The sequence below is a fragment of the Lytechinus variegatus genome, chromosome 1, assembly GCF_018143015.1.
Source record: "Lytechinus variegatus isolate NC3 chromosome 1, Lvar_3.0, whole genome shotgun sequence".
Lineage (NCBI taxonomy): Eukaryota > Metazoa > Echinodermata > Echinoidea > Temnopleuroida > Toxopneustidae > Lytechinus > Lytechinus variegatus.
In genome coordinates, this window is record NC_054740.1 from 39,064,968 (window position 1) to 39,088,083 (window position 23,116).

Consider the following 23,116-nt stretch of genomic DNA (forward strand, 5'->3'; position numbering starts at 1 on the left):
TGAGAAAGCCAATTTTTACCTTACCTACTTCTTTGTTTTTAGAATTTCTTATGTTCAGTGTATTTCTTTGTTTTTCAACCTTTTTTTTCAATGGAAATTATTACAGACCATTTAACAACTAAATCGTAGCCCCCCGTCCTTTTAGGGTTAAAATTCCTATGGTTAGTGGTTCTGAATAGATTTTTAAACAATTGTTTGGGAAGGAATTTTCATTAGACCAAATGGGTATTAAACCATATGTAGTGGAGACCCAACAGCAAATAGCCCAAATTAGAACTGGGTCTAGCCCATGTGGTGTATAGACTATCTCATATTAAAGGACAAGTCCACCCCAACAAAAAGCTGATTTGAATAAAACAAACATAACACTGAAAATTTCATCAAAATTGGATGTAAAATAAGAAAGTTATGACATTTTAAAATTTCGTTAATTTCATAAAACAGTTGTATGCACATCCTGGTCGTATGCAAATGAGGAGACTGATGACATCATACACTCACTATTTCTTTTGTATTTCATTTCATGAAATATTCTAAATTCTCTTCATTGTCAAGGGAAACAACAATTAATTCCTCCCTGAACATGTAGAATTAGAATAGTTTAATACTATATGGTTCAGTCAAGGTGATCCTTATTGTCAAATATGTAAAAGATGAAATATTGGACCAAATATGACCAAATAATCTACATGTAGTAGATCGAGTGAGTTTAGACCATGTAGAAATGGTACCTCAGAACTGGACCAACTGCTCGTAGACCAAGAGCCGATCATTTGACCCCTAGATGACCTAGGTCATGACCTACCTGCTGCAGAGATTGTGACAGCATCGGACGAGAATGAGCATACAGTGGACAGCCATGATGGCAATTAACAGCAGCAAGATAGGCCCAAGCTGCACAAAGAGAAAAGAAAATCATAAATCCATGAAAAAAATATACAAATATCTAATGACTACAGATATACTGTACATCAAATACTATTGCATACAAAATATTTTCATTGTCTGCTTTTCATGCAAAGTGAAGTCTGACAAGTCATGTGATAGATTCTCTTCTCATGTGATATTGCAATTAATATCTACATGTAGTGTAGGGAATGGAGTTAAACTAGCAAAAAGGGTTAAAATTCAATGCAATAGTTCCAGCTAAACACAGTAAAAGTTATGATAGTATACTGTACTCAAATTATATTAGAAGACAGACAATGCCGCAATGTTGAGTACGAACAATTTCTCAAATTACAGTTAGGAATTGTGGTTTGCTTGGTGGGGGCGGGGGGGTAACATGAAATAGATATCTCTCAAAACTTATGTGGAGATACCAACAATAAGTGTACATGTAACATAACATGGAACCTTCCGTAAGATGCAATTTACTGGTAGACACGATTATAACTATTTAGACCCCTCCCCAAAAAATATAATAATAATAACATAGATAAACATTAAAAATATAAATAAATACATAAATAAAAAGAAATAATTATACATAAACAGTAAAATTAAAAATACAAATAAATACACAAACATAAAAATAAGAATTATCTACATGTAGTGTAGGGAATGGAGTTAAACTAGCAAAAAGGGTTAAAATTCAATGCAATAGTTCCAGCTAAACACAGTAAAAGTTATGATAGTATACTGTACTCAAATTATATTAGAAGACAGACAATGCCGCAATGTTGAGTACGAACAATTTCTCAAATTACAGTTAGGAATTGTGGTTTGCTTGGTGGGGGGGGGGGTAACATGAAATAGATATCTCTCAAAACTTATGTGGAGATACCAACAATAAGTGTACATGTAACATAACATGGAACCTTCCGTAAGATGCAATTTACTGGTAGACACGATTATAACTATTTAGACCCCTCCCCAAAAAATATAATAATAATAATATAGATAAACATTAAAAATATAAATAAATACATAAATAAAAAGAAATAATTATACATAAACAGTAAAATTAAAAATACAAATAAATACATAAACGTAAAAATAAGAATTAATAAAAAAAATACAAACAAATAACATATCAAAAATCTATTCCAAATCCTTAGCTGCTAAACTGACAAATATTCAAAGGACAAACATATTAGCACATACATGAGAAGGTTTTGTAAGTACTACAAAACCTTGGACTTTGAATTCAAGCTCGAACTTTCATCAAGGTTGAATAGGCAGAACATGATTCAAGCCTCTGACACCCCTTTCACATTAAAAGTTAAACTGGCCTTTAACCCTAACCAGGCCAACCTTAACCAGCAATTAAAGGGCCTTTTCACACATGAATCTTGAATCATCATTGTAATGATGATTACTATTGTAATCGTGACTGTGATTAGCGTCTGAGATTCTAATCATGTTCCAATTCGATTTCACACGTGCTAAATATTCGTCATTAGCCTTATTATTCACTGGAATCATCATTCAAATTATGATTTGTTTTAACCATGTGAAAGGGCGGTAAGAGAGATCCCAGACAATGAATGAAGGTTGTCACGTAATCGACTCTGGCATGTGTGGGGAAAAGGGAGGCAATACAGGTACATGAACATGTAGTAGACTGACGAATTGAAATTATATTCATTTTTCAATTTGAATATGTTTGTTTTGGTTTAATAACCATGAGACTTGCCAAGAGTCCAGGCATTAGGAAATGCCAAGAACTGTGATGATTAAAAGCAAATGATTATCCCAAATTTTATTGATTTGTACACACCAAACTTGTTATCTCATTGGTCTGACAAATTCCCATGACATACAGCAAACAATGCGCAAGTACCGGTAAACAAGCCCTTTTTTCACATTTTGTATGATTCCATTTCCCCATGATTGTTTTTTTTTTACTTGTTGCTTTTTGGGGGACTTTTTGACTGCACATAGTGTGAAAAGGGTACAAGTTTCTATTCTTAAACGTGTTTACACGAAAAAGCAAATAATTGTTTTATGTTGATGACTACAGTGTACAGTGGTGCTCAAAAGTTAGTGAACCCTGCCAGAAAATGAACATATTTAAAGTATCGTATCCCAAGTTTTACCATGTTTTAGATATTTAACTGTGAAGTCGGGTGATAAAATATTATATTCAGTCAATTTTGTTTCTCTGCACTTAGTGAACATTGTAGTGTTGTTGTCTACATCCATCACTCAGCATTATAAAAAGTAGTTCATTTTGTGGTGGGGTTTACTAACTTTTGAGCACAACTGTATGTTCCTTTCTATTCATAGTCCTACACTGCTGCACCCACATTAGAATATTTTCAGATAAAAGAAATAATCTTTAGAAATGTATTGAACACTTCATCGATATAATACAAACATTTATTCCTCTCTACACATGTAAAATGGATAAAAATGTGAAGAATGTAGATTCATTATCACTATTGTTTGTACAGGGTGGTGGGTGTTCAGGTACCTCTATGGATATTGCAAATGTCCGGGGGGAATTCGTTTGCAGCAAATCCCTGTTCTCCAAAGAAATGAAAAACCAGGGCCTTGTCTTACAAAGAGTTGCGACTGATCCAACCAACCACAACACTATGGAAAACAAGCAACGTTATCATCTAAAATGCATGTTTGTTCATAATATTTTCTAGATATGATGTACAATGTTTATTCATATTTTTGTTGAAAATTCAGTGTGAGCACTTCTCTCTATTTACAAAGGACATTGTGCAAATTTCTTGAAGATAAAATTATGACATTGATGGATCTCCACATACTTGAGGTTGATCGGATCAATGGGCACTCTTTGTAAGACGGGGCTTGAACTAGTATAAAGCTTCATTATAAATTTTAAACATCCAATCAGAGTAGTATCAGGGCTCCCACGGGAATTGGAAAATAGAATTCCATGACTTTTCCGTGACTATTATTGCTGCTTTCCATGACTTCGACGTGATGTCCCGAGAGTTGGGATGTCACAAAACTGGGAAAATGGAAATAATGAACAGCAATTATAATAGCAGAGTATGAGAGTTGCGAGACACGACAAACTGGAAAGCTGCCATAGCCAAGAGGTACATGTACATGCAATTCCATGACTTTTCACAGGATTTTCCATGACTGTTGGAACCCTGAGAATGCAGTAAAGTATGCAGCAATTAATAGAAACACTAGTAATAAGCACTGTATATGTTGCCTATAATTATTAGTTATCAGTTATTTAGTGTTGACTACTTGATATGCACATACCACAATGCCACATTCCTTGATTGCAAATGGTAGTCCCAGCATGCCGGTTCCCAAGCTTCCTTTGATCACATGCATCAACGTCTGACCATTACTGTATCAAAAGGGAAATAAAATAATGTACATGTATGTTTAGGCAGGTCAACATGATATCAATAAAAAGTTCTGAACATAACTTAATAAGCTTTTATACATATTATATACTTTCAGCATGGAGCCAAATGAAGCTTGGCATATGTACATGTACAGTTTATGGTGTATGAAAAGAAATGAATGTATTCACAATTGTATTCTTGACATTAGAAGCTTTCTTCATTATATGATCATTCGTTATTAATCAATTTATTTATTATCTATTATTTCAAATACTTCAAAATTTAATTTCTTATGAGGTTACAAAACAATTTCTATCAAAGTATAAACTGGGTTAATGAACGTAACTGTACTACTCAGATATTGGGTCAGATGCATGAAAAATAGCAACTGCTGGAAAGCAATTGCTAGCCAAGCAAAATATCATGCTCTAGCAATTTCGTATGCATAACCCTTTTGCTTGTGCTTAAACCCTTTTCTTGCCTTCAGAAAGCAATTGCTACATGCAGCAGTTTGAACAATGGCAATGTCATGCTGGTGCAAACATGAGACACAGAACAAAACATGTTCACGTGAGCTAACTTGTTTCTAATCAATAAATTTACATATTTGGCATACTTTGGTTTGCACTTTAATACTAGGAAAAAACATGTTCACGGAGGCTAGGCTACTGTACATGTACACCTTGTGGTTGTCTCAAGGGTGCATACATGTAAACATGATCGTAAAACGTGAACGCCCTGATCAACGCCAATGGGCAAGCTGCTCTGACAGAGCGTGGAAAAAACCCAAGCAAATGCTTAATCAAACAGACAAAATGTTTGCTTAAGCATATGCTTCATAACAATAGCTTTAATAATCGTCAAGCAAATGCTACAAGGAAGTTAGCAATTATTTGAGCTTACAAGAAAAGGCATTTGCTTGCTCATTTCTATGCATACAGAATCAAGCAAAAGCAAAAGAAAAGCCTAGCAAAAGCAATTGCTACTTTTTATGCATCTGACCCATTGTGATTATACACATATCGAGAGGTATAGAGTGTTTCTTTTTTCTTCTATTAACATACACATACCGGTACAGTATAAATTACTACCTGTTTGCACCCATGGGACAATGTGAGAATATGATAATAGCATCTATATTATAAAAAAGAATTGCATTTTACATTATGGGGAAAATTTACGAAAAAATAGCTAGCACATCAATGATGTGGTGCTCATCCAGCATCTTGCAACAATAAAATGTTTTTTTTTTTATTTTAGCCTAGTTGACACTGTAGGGAATTATATTGGTGACTGACATGAATTGAGGAAACAGAATTGAAATTGATGAAAAATTCTTTGTGAGTTTTAAAAATATGTATAAACTAGAGATGCTCGGCGGGTCGCGCAGCCAAGCACATGTATCCCCCGAACCCACCGCATCATCCGTCATTGCGATACATGTATATAGAGCTCACACAGAAATTTGACAAAAAGATACAATGATCATGGCGACAATGACCTACATGTAGCATGCAGGTCCCCAAAGTCCATACATGTATATCATCCAAATGTGGTTGAAAAGTGACTTATGGTTGCGGAGAAATAGAGTCTTGCATGTTAACTTCAACGTTGACCTGAAAATAACCTTTGACCTTACCATGTGACCTCTGACTGCAGCATAACATGCAGGTTCCCTAAGTCCATCTATCATCCAAGTTTGGTTGAAAAGTGACTTACGGTTGCAGAGTTAGGTGTCATAAGAGAGTCTTGCATGTAAACTTTAATGTTGACCTGAATATGACCTTTGACCTTACCATGTGACCTCTGACTGCAGCATAACATGCAGGTTCCCAAATTCTATCTATCATCCAAGTTTGTTTGAAAAGTGACTTACAGTTGCAGAGTTAGGTGTCATAAGAGAGTCTTGCATGTAAACTTTCACGTTGACCTGAAAATGACCTTTGACCTTACCATGTGACCTCCGCCAACACCAAAATCAATAGGCTTCTTTGCTAGACTATACTCAACCTTCATGCCACATTTGAAGATGATTGGAGAAGAAATGCAGCTGATAGAGCGATCACAAGGAAATCTCTGCGGCGGCGGACGCAGCGCGACGAGGCCAAATCCATAGTATCCTCCGAACTCTGTTCGGGGGATACAATCAATGAGTTTCAAAAGTCTGTGTAAAAGTTTTGTACCCCCACCTAGAACTATAATATAAAGCAAACAAAATTGAAATTGATCGACAAATGAAGATGAAAAGGCATTTTTATGATTTACATGTATGAATAAATTTTGCGTAAATTAGCATACATAATTTCCTGATCAATATTCTGTGTGGGAATTTGGTTACCCTCATGTGGCTCTACCTGATGGATGAAAAAAAAATCAAAATCATACAACAAATATTAAGAGCTCACTTGCAAAAGGGATTAGGTCCATTTTTATCAAATTTGATTTTTTTTTTGTCTCAATGTATAGATTTTTAGCAGCTCTATAAAGTGAGAATAAAAAACATGATTTTTCTCGGAATGGTCCAAAGTGGACCTTACCCCTTTTGCAACTAATCTCTTCAAATACAAAAGCATTTTTTCAAGATTATGAATAGATTTCACATAAATAAATTTCTAGTCAAATTCAAAAATTCTATGTAAAATTTTTGTGAACCTCATGCAGCTCTACCAGATGGAAGAACAAAAAAAAAATCAAAATCATACAACAAATATTAAGAGTCATTTTTTGTGATTTATGAATAAATTTTTCATAAATCAGTCTAAATAATTTTCTACTCAAAATTTCAAAGTTCAGTGTACAGTTTGGTGAGCCTCATGAAGCTCTACAAATTGGAACAAAAAAAAAATCGGTCAACAGATTTAGAGGAGACGCATTTTATGTGATATAAAAAAATATGCACAAGTTAATTTAGCATTAATTAGCATTATAAACATTTTTCTAGTCAAAATTTCAAAATTCTGTGTACAAGTTTTGTGAACCTCATGAAGCTCTACCAGCTGGAAGCAAAAATCAAAATCTGTCAACTAATAAAAGAGAAATATTTTTTGTGAATTTTGAAAAATGCACATAACTTATGAGTTTCAAAATTCTGTGTAGAACTTTTGAATCCCCCATCCAGTGCGATCATATAAAGCAAACAGAATCGAAATTGAACCGATTGGGTTGATTTGAATGGATACAGGCTGAAATATTCAGTGCTATCCTCGTTTCTTTTTACTCTCTGCTAATAATTGTTTAAGTCAGCTTGTTACTTGGGTTTGACTTGAACATTGATAGCTTTATTACTTTTAATCCACATATATGTTGTTTGTTTGCAGTCTTGTCGATTTTATATTTGTCTCTTTTACCTTGTATGAAGATTTGTAATTCAGCCTTTGGCTTTATTATTAGAAAATGAAACATCTCCCTTTCAAAATTTGATCATGTTAATAATCATAATAATAATGGGGATGTCTAACTGAGCACACACAACGTCAAGAGACGCTCATGGCGCTATTAAACGCAGCAACAGTTCCTTTGGAAAAGGAAAAATCATGAAAAGTGGGAATCGATAACATTATTTCATTTTGACGATACAAAGTTAAATTAAAACAGAAATTATATAAATGAAATCCACTTCTTGATTTTCCATAAAATGAAAGGTATATATTTCCCATATGTAGGTGAAATAAATAGAATGTATTCTAGGTGTAAATGAAAATGAAATAAAACATATTGCTAATTTCAATGAATACTTACCTCAAGACATGTACACTTGGAAAAGAATTTGATTGAAATGTAAACAATAGTCACAGGAGAATGTCATTATGCATGCGTATGACAGTCTACATGTACATGTAAATAGTGTTCACGCTCTCTATAAAGCATAACATATATGTACCTACATGCACATGCATGAGCACCTACATGTACATGCATGAAGTATTGAGTTCATGAACTAAAGTATATCTACTTAAAAACAAATAAAGCATTACTTAATATTAAACACAATATTTCTACATATTATGTATCTATAAACTATTAAATCAATTACTACTAAATTACTACGTCATTCATTATTTCATTCATTTATTTACTTGCTAACTCAAGGTGGTTTTAGACCGCCTCGAAGTTCGCCAGTTCCAGGTATTTTGGTAATGTGAAAGCAAACTACGCCAAATTTGCCCGAAAGAAAATATTCGGTAAATAGTAGGTACTTGGCGAAATTACAAGAACTTTCGCAGGGATTTTTCCAAGGTCGCAGGTATTTTGGCAATGTGAAAGCAATTTACGGGAACTTTTAGCCCGGCGTGTCGTTGGGCGCAGGCGCCATGGGAGGCTGCATGGCTAGTGATTTTGAATCTCGCGCCTTGCCTGTTTATCACACCATACTGCACATGCTCCTAACTTCTGGAACTTATCCCGAAGGCTATGTTTTGGGGCGGTGTGAATGCAGGAATAATTAATGGGTATTTTTTAGCTTAAAAAAAGTTCTTGTAATTTAACGGGGATTCTTATGATCGAGGCAGTTTGAAACCACCGTTATTCAATTAAATCTTAAGACTGACTTACTTTAATTTTTACTTTACATGTATCAACTTATCTGTTTATTCGAAAGATTGGACACTGTTTTTATCCATATCGTGATGCACTCAACCCAGGGGAGGTATTAAAGGAGACCTGGGGCCTGCCGCTTGCTGCATATAAAAGAAAACTTTGACAATATTTTTTGCCAAAGTGTTCAATGTATTTAAAGGGGAATGAAACCTTTGGAACACGTAGGCTTGTTTCAAAACAGAAAAATCAAAGGCTGAAAGTTTGAGAAAAATCTGACAAATTATGAGAAAGTTATGAGCATTTGAATATTGCAATCACTAATTCTATGGAGATCCTCCCATTGGCAATGCAACAAGGATGTGTGATGTCACACGTGAACCTTTGATAGACTATAAAATACCCCTAAAATGTCTCTTTTTGCTTTTTCTTAAGGTGATACAAACTCTTTATTCATGATGTATTCTTTAAAAATCTGTATTACATGCCCTCCTATAGAAAGAACACATGATCTGCTGATAGATGTGATAAAATAGGCAGTTTAAGTGAAATATCTAGACTAAAGTAATGGGGAGAGTTGTTCACAAGGGACATCACACGTCTTTGTCACATTGCCAATGTGAGGATCTCCATAGCATAGCGATTGCAATATTAAAATGCTCATAACTTTCACATCATTTGTCCGATTTTTCTCAAACTTTCGTTGTTCTGTTTCTTTGATTTTTCTGTTTTCACACAAGCTATCTTGTTCCAAAGGTTTCATTCTCCTTTAACCCAATCTAGGCCAGGGTATTTCGGGAGTTCATATGGCCGAGGGGGGGGGGCTCCCAGGTCCCCCTTGAGATCTCGGCCGTTGGCTGCGCAATCGCGCCGAATATTGGCATGCAGGTTGTCTGGGACATAATCTACAAAATTGAATAGTGATCTATTTCATGCAAATTTCTATTATGTGATTATGCTAATTTATGCATAATTAGTATGCGAAATCATACTTTTCACTCTAACTCCCTAAATAAAACTCCAAATGTTCTAATTTTTTATTTAGTTCAGAAACTCTTTGTGGTGTTCTAAGCGAGTGTACATGAAAAAAATTGCAATATCAGATCAATTTCTTATGTATTATACTGTTTTTTGCAATTTTTATGCATTTCCTTGTTTTTTTGACCGTTTGTTTTTCATTGTTTTTTCGATGAAATTTGTTGGGGACTCTTCTGGGATCATAAACAGCTTAAAATAAATACATTTGGACCAGCAAAACTAAAATAATCATACATTTATGATTTTTGATTGAAAACACAATTTGCATTGAATTTGTACAAGTTTTGAGCAATTTTTTGTCCGACATGCACTTACATAATGTTGCATAATTTCAGAACCGCGTACCAGGGTGAAGCAAAACTGGTCTCAAACATTGCGCAAAACTTGAAAGTAAAAAGTCAGCGAGCGGCGCAGTAAAAAAAATTCGCACAGCGAAAATATTGCGCGAATCGTTATGGGGGGGGGGGTGCCTCCGAGGCACCCCCCCCCGGCCTGGATAGGGTTAAGTTTCAATGGTATAATATTGTTTTCCTGAGATTTTCTTTACTTGCCAAAGTTTTTTTTTATAGATATAGCTACACTTGCTATACATGCACATCCTCTAGTATGTCATGTTTCATACGTACATGAACATGTATCAATGAATATTTAAGTACTAAAGAAGTAGCATTAGCAAGTAAACAAGCATGATTGTTGTAGTGGAGGGGGGGGGGGTGGATGCCAAATGGTCAGTGCCAGAGGCGGGGGTGGGGCCATGATGACTTTTATTCCAAAGGACTTACGTGGTTGAGTGGGAGGTATGGAGACGCGACTCCGTTGATAAGGTAAGGTTTGCATTCCTTTCCTCCTCGCGTCGATCGCTCTCATTGCTGTGGCCATCGACAGGAAAGTCTACTGACCGACTCAGACTCCGGGACTTGGGAAGAAAAGGCTGTCGTTCTTCCGCTGTCGACATGGTGATGGTGAGGCGTCTTCGGTGTTTTCAGGATAATTCTTTTATTTGGTCAGCATGTACATTTATGAGTTCCTCTGTTGAACAAACAAGAAGAGAGAATACATTGTTAGATTCCTCTAAGTGTCTAAATCAAATATTTGGTCAGGTTCTTGTGCTTTGAATAGCTTACTCATTTCCCTGCTGCTACTGTATTTCTTGAATGCAGGGCTTCTCAATTACATGTAGAAGTGGACAGCTACATGTACATTTAAAAGCCTTAAACAGATGTGACATAGCCTGTGCAGATGTCCTACAGTCGCAGGCAAAGTCATCTCAATGAATGTTGTATTATAATGTCTACATGACTTTACATGCCTTCACCTGTTTTTAATTAAGTTTTGCAAATGAAAGAAAAACATTGCAAAACACAACTGACAAATACATGTACATGTAGTAATGTATCAGGCTTTGAGAAAGCACATGTACATGTATAGTGGAAATTATTATTCTGAGGCTGGTCTGGCAATAATAAACTACACTGTCCCTTTGAAAAATATACAAAGATACAGACATAAATGTCATGTTACATATTCACTTAAAAGTTTTAATGTGTTCAAGTCACTAAAACCTGAAAATTTTGAATTTTTACAAAGGTAGTTTCACTTTTAATAACCTGTGGGTTTAATGACCCATTGGCTACATAAAACATCTAGAACCTGGCTGTGGCATAAAACTTTTGCCATAAAAAAAAACTCTGGCAAACAAAACTATGCCAATGAAAAATTACGCATTAAAAAACTAGCAAAAAAGAGTTTTTTATGGCAAAATTTTCATGCAACAGGTCCCTGGGGATTAATATTCACATTTCAAAAGGGTGGGTTGGTTAACACTTAAAAAAAAACGTGTCAATTGATCTTGAACCTTGCATCTCGAAGAAAATTCATTTTGTGTATCAGTGCGAGGTGCCATGATGAAGTAAACTGAAATTTATATAGGACTATACATTAAAACTGAGTATTAGTACAATGTATGCACCATGCAAGCAAGAAATGCCTCTTGACTTTAATACAACATGAAGAGGCCCAACAGGAGGCTTCATCACACAAACGAATGGCAGTGCGGCCTCTCTATTCAGCTGGGTTTTTTTCATATTACATGTACATGTACGAATATATCCTGGTAGGTAATTACAAATTTTGAAAGTAAATCAACATCAGTAGGGTAATTCAAAACCATAAGTGATTTTATCAATGGGGTTAAAGTTGATTCACCTTCATGACTTTGGGCAATAAAAAGTATTGAAATTTCCTTCAAATTAATAACAGTATGGCTCTTGCAAAAACTACATGCAAGTAGATTACATCTACCTGTATAAAGCCCTATTTGCAGATTCTAACTTGGATGAATCTTGAACTATTCTGACCTCTTGTTCTAATTTTATATTCACTATGGGAAGTACTATTTCTTTCCTATTTTGGGGGAAAATAAGTCCCTTTTCCCCCAGTTGGAATGGGTTGGGAGAACTGCATTCGGGTATGATCCATTCATGTATGTACAATTTCAGTCTGTCTGCAACTCTGTGTACGCTACATTGTACAGTGTATGTTAATCAAAAGGTAATGAAAATTGTACTTACATGGATCCAGTGTACAGTATCAGCTGATGCTTATAACAGTGTTTGTATTGTAGGTATCAGTCCATTACCTACATGTACAGATGTCAAACCATTCCAATGTCCAATCTGCTTTCCTTGGTGTACAATTACATATATGAATTCAGACTTTGATCTCTCATGAACCTTCATACAGCTGCAATAAAAGATATTAAAGAGATTTACACTGTGAGAATAATCACATGCTGCTTCAAAAAGGCAGCTGACACAGTTTTATAGATTGATAAAGCTATGAATTAGGCAAGAAAGTGTCAGATTCACGTGACAGGAACCGGGTACAGAGATAACAATGACCCAGCTTACCGGTTGGTTTCCTTTCACATGCCACAAGCCTTCAGTTCAATTGATACCGTGTTTACACAGTGACACGGCTCGGGGGTTCGACACGCGAGCCGTGCTCAACACGGCAATTTTATGCTGTGTAAACGCGACCCGGGGGGGCCACTTCCATTCACAAGTGGATACCATGCGCGACCATGGGGTCTCGAAAAGCACCCTAAACACGTAATTTCCATATTCTGAAAATGCACCCCTTAACAAGTATTGGCGTGTGAAACCCTACCCCAAGTATTGGAAACAAAACGATATACTCTTGGCAAATATTCCCTGATATGAACCCCTAAACAAGTACAGGAATGTTTTATTGTTACGGGTCCTTCGGTCGTCGGCTTAACCTTAACTGGTTTATAGTACGACCCCATCTTCTACACCTCGCGCAAATCAGACTCTAAACACAAAGTGTTGGGGCAAAAAGGATATCCTTTATAAAACATTTGAATTTTATTTTATCATCCCCGCAAATTCGACCCTAAACACGTAATTTTCCTAGCGAAATAGATATACCCTTTTTTCATTATTTTTGTGTTTTTGACACCCTTATCACGTTACGTACGTAACGTGCCCTATCGTGAAAAAGACATCCTTTTTACGTGTTTTTTTGGTCGCGCATGGTATCCACTCGTCAATGTAAGTGGCCCCTCCGGGAAACGCGATCAGTGTGATCCGCGAGCCGTGTCGAACACGGCTTTTTTGATCCGCAAAAATCGTAGGTTTCAACCCGCGAGCCGAGTCAGACTCGGCAATTTTTTCGTGTGTAAACAGAAAGCCGTGTCGAACTCTCTTGACCAGGTCACTGCGCGCGCTTTCACTTTTGGCATTGTTGTTGTTCGCACGGACAAGATTCGATTCCGGCGGTGAATTTCCCGCGTTTAATTTGCGACGTCATAATTCTTCTTCCATTCGAGATCCGCGAGCCGTGTTGAACTCGCCTTTTTATATGTACGTATAAACGCGATCTCTGATCCCTTCTTCGCAGTGTTCAACCCGGCTCGCGGATTCAACACCCGAGCCGAGTCAATGTGTAAACACGGTCTATTGAACTGATCCACAAGTCATATCTCTAAAGAGTAAATTTCTACTTGGGTTACACCCACTTAATAATCTATTTGCCATTAAAAAAAAAAAATTGGCCCCTCATCCCACATGGTCAAATCCCAGTTTGTCTATTATTTTATCAACCGTTCAATATAGCCTATTGACTGATTTCTGTCAAATTCATTCATGCTATCTAATATCCACTTGCTTGGTCTAACTGTCGGATGAACTCATTATTTGTCAAAGTGAAACATAAGAAGAACAACAAGTGAGTATCAGACCAAGCAAGACTAAATGATAGTAGACTGTCCACTTTCATACTGACAGCCGAAGTCGAGTTACTCCGGAGTCCAGAAGGAGTTACTTCACTTTGGAGGGCGCATGAAAATTCTAGGATTATTTTTATTCAAATCGGAGTACTCAACCCACTTCGAGAAGAGGGTTACAAAACTTCATTCATTTCCAGTCCACATGGGGGAGATTCCGCGCGCCACAAATTTGGCGCAAACTCGCTTGAAAACCACAGAAACACTGCTGCGGAGATTGCCAGTTTGAAAAAGGGCGTAATGTCAGTCCGCAGTTGAAGCGTATCAACTAAATCCTGAGTTACTCTGGAGTAACTCCACTTCGCCTTCAGTATGAAAACAGTAGATGACGATTTTATTCAGTAAATGATCTGAGAATTTGACAATCTGCTAAACTACTGTAGTTGACTAAAACCATCATATTACTACAGTGTGCCCAAGTGTCTGCTTGCAATGATCAATCCGTTTTACTATGTATTGTACTTCATGAAGTGAAATTATATCTCTTCCACTTAAAGATAAATGCCAGTTGTGGTAACAATCTCAAAATGACTTTTACAGAATCCAATATGACCATCCAAGTGTCTGTTTGTATGAATAAAAAATCTGTGCCAAAGGATTCTGGAAGAAATTGTGTAATTGCTGAGAAATAAGCAAAATAAGCGCAGATTTGGTCACTTCCGTCAGGTCTTTATTGCAGCAATTATAATACACTGTCCCATGTGTGCCTATCTGTGCTGGCGATCTTCAGTGTGATCGTATTTCAGCTTAGATTTTATGATTTCACAAAGTTCAGTTTATGTAACTGTACCAGATCTAGATCCACGATGATATAGTCATACTTAACCTTGGTTTTACAGACTTTCTCACGAAATTAGTGTTTTACTGCAACTACTATCATTTAGCTTTAATTGGCTTTCACAATTGCTTGTGCGACCATTTGCGATCACTTGGTCACAATAAATGTTGCACACAATCGCAACGGTGGTAAGCAGACAAGCAGTCCCACCAAAAATTGTGAAAGGGACGTTCCACAATTATTGTATGTTTGTGCGCATCATGATCTGCGCATATTTTATGCTAAACGCATTGATGTCACAATGGATATATCTAGGTATCAGCTGATTTATCGCATGATCTGCATTCTAACTGCAGATCCATACATGTTTTGTTGTAAAAGCTAAATAGCTAAAAATAATTCATGGACCAATGTTTTTAAATAACACTACAACTTATATTTTACTTTACAGCTTACTTTACTCTGAAGTGCTGCAAAATATGATGAATATGGCATTAAGCTCTAATTAATGGTAGAGTGGTTTGGAATTTTTCCAATTTTTTTAAATACAAAACCCTTTGTGCGTTTTTGGTGTTATAAATAGCACACTTGCTCCAACAATAGTGCTGATAATTTGAAAACAAGCACATGAACCCCTATTTTTTAATGATTATATCGCTCAAGTACACCTTCCTCTACAAGCTTGCAAATATTTGTGAAATTGACATGATCTTTTGAATGCACAGTTCTAGAGAACTTCCAATTCGGAGAACTTCAAAACTCAATAGCAAAAAAAAAAAAACAGCACATCAACCCATGCTATATTTTGGATATTTGAAATATTCAGGTGCTTAGTAACTCATAGATTTCATTTTAACTGCGGAATGTCCTAATTGTCTTTTCATTCATTATCAACATTAAAGAGAAATGCCAGTAGTTGCATTAAACACTGATTTCATAGAAAGTCTGTAAAACCAGGCTTAATTGTCAGAATATCATCAAGGATCTACATTGTAGATCTGCTACAGTTACATAAACTGAACTTTGTAAAATCTTGAAATCTACGAGAAAAACGTTCACACTGAAGATCACCAACACAGATAAGCACACGTGGGACAGTGTATTATTATTGCTGGAATAAAGACCCGACGGAAGTGACCGAATCCGCGCTTATTTTGCTTATTTCTCAGCAAATACACAATTTCTCCCAGAATCCTTTTTTATTCATGAATACAAACAGACACTTGGGTGGTCATTATATTAGATTCTGTAAAAAATCATTTTGAGATCGTTACCAATTTAACTGGAATTTATCTTTCATGTCAAATAATGAAAATTTGAGCCAGCCAAAATGATATGGGCACTGGTATTCTCTTCAGTATTTGTTCATCTGACCAGACAATTCATAAAAAACCAATATTGACCTTTGCTCAACTGAATCACACAGGAAGTTTCAAGTAAATAACACTCACAACAATTGCAACATTTCCAAAACCAGGGTCAAATCACACTTCACATCATTGGCAGCTGAAGACAAAAAATTTAGGGGGTGTTCACCTGAAATTTTGGGATGGACACAGTTAAAAAATAGGACAAGCGCCCCCCAAAAAGTTTTTTTTATGAATTGTTAACCAAAAATTTTTGACAAGCAAAAAAAAAAAAAAAAAAAAGGTCATCAACCTAAATTTTAGGGGGGGACAACACACGTTTGTTTCAAGGGGGGTCCGCGTGAATTTAGGGGGGGAATGCAGGAAAAAAATTGACAAGCAAAAAAAAAAAAAAAAAAAAAAAAAAGGTTATCAAGCTAAATTTTAGGGGGGAAACGTCCCCCCCACCTAAAATTTAGGGGGGGGACACGTCCCCCCTGCTTCCGCCGCCTATGCTTCACATAAGATGTTTTCATTTTCATCCCAACACACATTACAGTTGGGTTTTAGCCTTACTTCAGAAACAGTTAATTAATTTCAAAGAGAGATTAAATACATGGATGTTTGTTGTTTTAATAAAAGATGAAAATCAGAGGAGGGATTGAACAAAATAGGAAAGATTTGAACATTGCGAATCTTTAGGTGGTTACATGTACATTCATATATTTCAAACGAATTTCAAACTGGCTGCATACAGTCTATTAAAAATAAAATTAATTCTATCTGTACAAATCCCCCCAAAATGTTTGACTTTAATAGTATTTACATATATTTCAAAAAGTTCTGATATTTTCAATCACTTTGTGTAGTGCATGTACATGTAAAGTACACCAATATGACCCCACCTGCTATATGATCAATAATTGCAGGGGGTGCTTTAAAAACCCCTCACAAATTCCAGATAATAATTGTCCCAACAAAATGCCAACTGACATTGGGGTCTTAAAACAGACCCAAACATTTGGAGTGGTGTGGACAGGACTGGGTTGGATTTAATCTCATTTTTCGAACAGTGATATTACATAGTGTGTGTGTATATATATATATATATTTATATATATATATACACACACACATATACCTAACTTATTTTCTTGGGTTTTTGTTTTTTTAATTGTTCTGTTTTCCCATTTTTCTTTTTGCACACCAGGTATGTAACAAATCATGCTTTGTTACATTAGGCGGTTTCAAACCGCCTCGATCACAAGAATCCCCGTTAAATTACGAGAACTTTTTAAGGCTAAAAAATACCCGTTAATTATTCCTGCATTCACACCGCCCCGAAACACATCCTTCGGGATAAGTTCCCGAAGTTACGAGCATGCGCAGTGTGGTCTGATAAGCAGGCAAGGCGGGAGATTCAAAATCTCTAGCCCAGCAGCCACCCACGCCGCCGCGCCCAACGACACGCTGTGATAAAAGTTCCCGTAATTTGCTTTCACATCGCCAAAATACCTGCGACCTTGGAAAAATCCCCACGAAAGTTCTCGTAATTTCGCCACGTACCTACTATTTAGCAGGTATTTTCTTTCGGGGTAAATTTCCCGATCAGAGAATACCTGGAACTGGCGAACTTCGAGGCGGTCTGAAACCACCTAATGTGTTTATCAATAGTTAAACAACATGAATCAAATTCAAGAAGGCCCATTGAAATGCATGAAATAAATACACTAATCCTGCTGCCTGCTGGCATGTGTCACTTTGATCATTAATGGTTTGTTTAATAGCCCTGCATGTACATGTATATATACACACAACAACCATGAACTTGGGAGTGGAAAAGTACTGGCCACAGGATTTTAACTATGAAAGGAGACAGATAAAAGCAGTTAGGCAAACAAAGCTTCTTACAACAATATGGTGGGAGAAGGCACAATGGAGAACATGGATTCAGTCATCAGTTGAAGATTAGGCTTAACTCCTAATCTAGACAATACTGATGTCCATCCCTTGTTGTGGATGAGTGATAGGAAAATTACCAGCCAACTTCCCTCACAGAGCAGACCAGAAGTAGCAGATACCAGGGGAAAAGGTTTACCTTTACTACCTTTAAAATTTGATCAGCATTTGTGGTTAAAAGAGAAAAGCTTTCAACTACAGTTATGTTTCCACTACATGTCATGTTCTATAAACTTTTATGTTAAAAATTACTACACAAAAGAAATTCTGTGTAGAGTAGCAGTTATAAGAAAATGTGGAGCAAATTGTGATACAATAGACAATGGTCTAGTCAGGAAGGTATGCTCTGCATGCAAACATTTTTTTTGCACATGATCTGTAAAGATACATGTAAGTGCTATTATTAGTGAATATACCCAGCAGTAAATCTTTTTCTTCTGGAAACAGTGCAGGCCACCGTCTGGTGTATCACATTGATCATAAAAAAAAATAGGCCTAGCTAGCCAAGGGGCCCTGGCTAGCATTCTAGAGCAAGGAGAGGTTGAATTTTTGAAGAGTGGAGGAAACATTAAACTAAAGGACAAGTCCACCCCAACCAAACTTGATTTGAATAAAAAGAGAAAAATCCAATAAGCATAACACTGAAAATTTCATCAAAATCGGATGTAAAATAAGAAAATTGTGGCATTTTAAAGTTTCGCTTCATTTCACAAAACAATTATATACACATCTCGGTCGGTATGCAAATGAGGAACTGATGACATCATTCACTCACTATTTCTTTTGTATTTTATTACATGAAATATGAAATATTTGTATTTTCTCGTCATTGTCATGTGAAATGAAGCTTCATTTATCCCTGAACACGTGGAATTCCATTACTTTAACATTTCAGGCAAGGAGGTCCTAATCGTCAAATTCATAAAAACTGAAATATTGTATAATTCAAACAATAAAAAACAAAAGAAATAGTGAGTGACATCATCAACTCTCAGTCTCATTTGGATGAAACTGGCTCGTTCATATAACTATTTTGTCAAAAATAAGCGAAACTGAGAAATGTCATAACTTTCTTATTTTACATCCGATTTTGATGAAATTTTCAGCATTGTGCTTGTCTGATTTTTCTCTATTGATTCAAATCAACATTTTTCTGAAGTGGACTTGACCTTTCAGCATTTAACAGTCATTAGAAGTTGCTTCTGTTGTAAATTATTTGCTGAACATTGAAGAATGTAGTGGTTAATAAAACGCAGCGTCAGGTGAAGTTAAAGCTCTTTAGCTATAGACAGCTGGTAGCCATCTGTTTCGTAGAGTTTTTTAATATTTTTTATTTTTTAATTCGTGCAGCCACCATTAGGGGGTTAACAATGCAAAATCCCCCCGACGGGGCTCTTCGATTTTTGTCTTCACAATAATATATAAAAAGAACTGTACCAAAATAAAGATTAATATCGAACGTAAAATAAAATAAACTTAAAAGGGGAAAAACAGTGACTTACATGTACTTCGGCTGTCGCACAACTTCACTTCCTTTTATCCAAACTTAATACATATAAACATGTGGCCATTTGTAAGTCATAACATCTAAATTACATTGCCCAACCCAGTAACCAACGGTACCCCATTTCTCCTCACCTTATTTTTTGAGCGTATTTAATACCATTATGAAGACATATGTGAGCAATGCGATACGCAAATGCGAGGTAAACATCTTCACGCTTCCTACAAAAGAGATTGGGCCTCTAGTCGAGGTTGTATCATAGTAGGTCCATGCTCTGAGTCAGTCGAAGAAATCGTGGACGAAATCATTGACAAGTTTATTTTGGGATCTGAAAAACTTTTTTTTAATATATATTATTCATTTTTTGTGTAGATCTAGGCCTGTTTTACAGTTGACAGCCATGGCTGTTGGGAAGTTCACAGTTGGCGGTTTTGCCCTGAAAATTTTCTGGGTAGTCAGCGCCCGCCTACCGTGACACGTGGTAGCGAAAATGTTGGTCATATCAGATTATCACAAATACCCTGCACCTTTATTTATATTTTTTTTAAAGTTACATTTAGGGCCTTCAAGTTCAACTTAGTCTCACTCTTAGGCCTTGATTATAATTTGAACATGCGTGACATTCTATATTTCACTGAAAATATAATCATGATTTTCCAATTCAAGTGACCTCACTGACTGACAGAGCTACCAAGTCTCACGCATTATGCGTGAGACTCGCATCCCCTCAAATCTCTGTCTCACGCAACTATCACAGCCTATCCCCATATACATTGTACACAATGTCAGATTCACAGAAAATCTCACACATAGCTGGTCTTTGAACTTGGCATCTCTGGACTGACTGACAGTGACACAGACCACACTTCCACAGTCCTCTGTCTGTCAGAGACAGAGTCTGAGAGTGAGAATAGGCCTACCCACTTGTTCACTGCAACCATCCTGCCTGTGGGGAATCTACATGTAGGACTATGGCATGCCAATGCTGTACAGATCACACACTTAAAAAATCATTAAAATATCACTTTTGTGACCAAAATTACTAATTTCCTTACAGTTGCAATTCATTTTTCATTAGTAACTTAAGAATATTTTTTGTATTCACCAGAGCGCTCAAAAACTTGAATTTAGGCATATTTTTGTGTACGCCCTCTATTGGTGAAAAGTTAATATGGCAAGAAAATTTTCATTTTCATTTTTTCATTTTTCAATCTCTATTTTTAATTAAGAAAAAATAATTTAAAGAATTAAATTTACATAAGAGCCAAGTTATATGATAAATAGCTGTAATGAAAACTGACAGTGTAAGAAAATCAAGCATTTGTCCCATAGAAAAAGAGAATAAGCCAAACATTGCCACCCTTATTTTGCCACACATGGAGATGTAACTGAGAACAAGGTTATATCTAACCCAGGGAACTCTCCTTCTACCCGTCTCGATCGGCCATTTTTGTTTTGAATCGTAACAAAATGGCCGATCGAGACTGGGGTAGGAGAGAACTTTTCGTTTTTTTGAGGTTCCAGTTTGTGCCCAGATGTCAGGAAACTGCCACTCGTTAGAGTACCTTCATCCATATAATCGTGGTAAGTGCTTGATTTCTGTTTTAACTATTTATTCGGAGAATTATTTTGACCATACTTCACGCTAGTCAGGTGAGTATGGTCAATTACACGTAAGGTCCTGGGCTCCTGCCCACGTAGCGGGCGGGAGTTCGCTGGGTTAGGTTATTTATATCATAACCTTATTCATTGAATAAGTGGGCCTACCCACTCATCCTACGAACGAGGCCTACACTTCAGTTCTGTACATGTACCGTACTAAGTATTTATGTTGGCAGTGATTAATTAAAAAAAATATTGACTGGATTAGGTTACAGTACGATGTTCACTGTCACCGACTTAAGTTAAGTCGTTACACTGAAGACAGTGAAGTTACAGCTCGCTAAGTAAGAAGACGCTAGTGCGGCTACATGTAGTCTGACTAGTGACTGAGCGAGTATGATACACTCAGCACAGGCTGCATCCGTTTCTCACGAAAAAGTGAGCGGTTCAAGCGGGCAGCTCCCCGATGGTGAGATGGGAACATCCGATATCCTCGCACTTACGCAGTGCAGTTGTCACTCGAACTCGAATAGAGCTAGAGACCGGCTCGGCAACAACAACAAAAAATACATTTTAATACAAATCAGCAACTTTAATATTTTTTAGAGAATATATTACCGAAAAGATTAATAACTAAAAAAAGTAACATACCGTTAACTGTTGAGGAATAAAATATCCACCGGCCGCGCCTCCCAACCCGTTTTTAATAAGATCAGCTGCGCTGACTCGCTGAAATATTTATAGTTTTACTTCAAGCCGGCGCGACCGATAATTAATTGTGCGCGGACCCGCCCCCCGATAATATATTTTTTTAAATTGTAAATTGCGTTGGTTTTGTTTTAACGTTTTTAAAACGTTATCCCCTCTTGTTAGAATGATTTTCTGTTATATGATATCACGTAGATCGTCGATCAACGACCTTATATGTTTTTTCATATGTATTTAAATGTTTTGTTTTGTTTGTAATTTCATTTTAAAAAAGGAATGAATATACAAGAAATAATAAAAAAGGGGGAAAAATAAAAATAATAATAATGAATAAAATTGTTACCCTACTCTTTATATAGTGAGTGGCAAAATAGTCAATCATGACTTATTGCCAAATAAAAACACGGAATGGAATGGTTGTTTTTTCTTCTTTAATAACAGTTTTATACCGTTCCATTTTGATTAAAATTGTTGATTTAATGTAAGATTTGATCAGTGGCTTAACGGGGTGGAGCATTTCATTTAAAAAAGGAATACAGAGGAAATGGAGAAATAAATAGATAAATAAATAAGTAAATAAGCGGAAGGAAGGAAGAAAGAAAGAAAGAAAAAAAGAAAGAAAAAAAGAAAGAAAGAAAGAAAGAAAAGCTAAGCTTACGGGGCCTTTGCCCCAGATCCGTGTACTAGGGGCTCTTCATCTGTAACCTTCAAAAGGGCTATAACGGGACCCCCGCTGTATCCCTTCCTGTTAAACTGAAGCACTGACGTAAAGAGAGAGTATCGGACAATGAAAGGAAAAGAACTTAGAAAACAATGAAATATTAGCTGAATATACAGTACCGGTATCTATCAAATAATTGGAATTTAATTTCAAAAGGCAATTTTTTTCTGATTCACTTTACTCGCTGGCGACTTTTTCCCACATTTGCTATGTTGTGCGACTCCTCAAAATATTTGGTTATACACTCTGTGTAATGTGTTGTCTAAAAACCTAGAGGCATATACCATGTTTACCCGCGATTTGATTAAAACTAGCTGCCATCAGTACTGGAT

General features: G+C 36.2%; 1 protein-coding gene across 3 annotated transcripts in view; it reads right to left on the reverse strand.

Annotated features, from left to right (window-relative positions):
* Nucleotides 1-22,073, reverse strand: part of LOC121413656 (proton-coupled amino acid transporter 1-like) — a 33,232-nt gene extending 11,159 nt beyond the window's left edge. Inside the window, exons 1-5 of one of the 3 annotated variants that reach the window (XM_041606573.1) lie at nt 22,007-22,073; nt 12,431-12,602; nt 10,643-10,889; nt 4,198-4,288; nt 806-894 (exon numbers count right to left, since the gene is read on the reverse strand). In XM_041606573.1, the coding sequence (XP_041462507.1) occupies nt 806-894; nt 4,198-4,288; nt 10,643-10,815 (353 nt within the window). In that variant the 5' untranslated portion in view covers nt 10,816-10,889; nt 12,431-12,602; nt 22,007-22,073. Of the gene's footprint in view, nt 1-805; nt 895-4,197; nt 4,289-10,642; nt 10,890-11,274; nt 11,287-12,430; nt 12,705-22,006 lie in introns of those variants that run through there. The other 2 variants (XM_041606578.1, XM_041606587.1) reach the window with 2 other exon arrangements.
* Between the last annotated feature and the right edge of the window lie 1,043 nt (nt 22,074-23,116).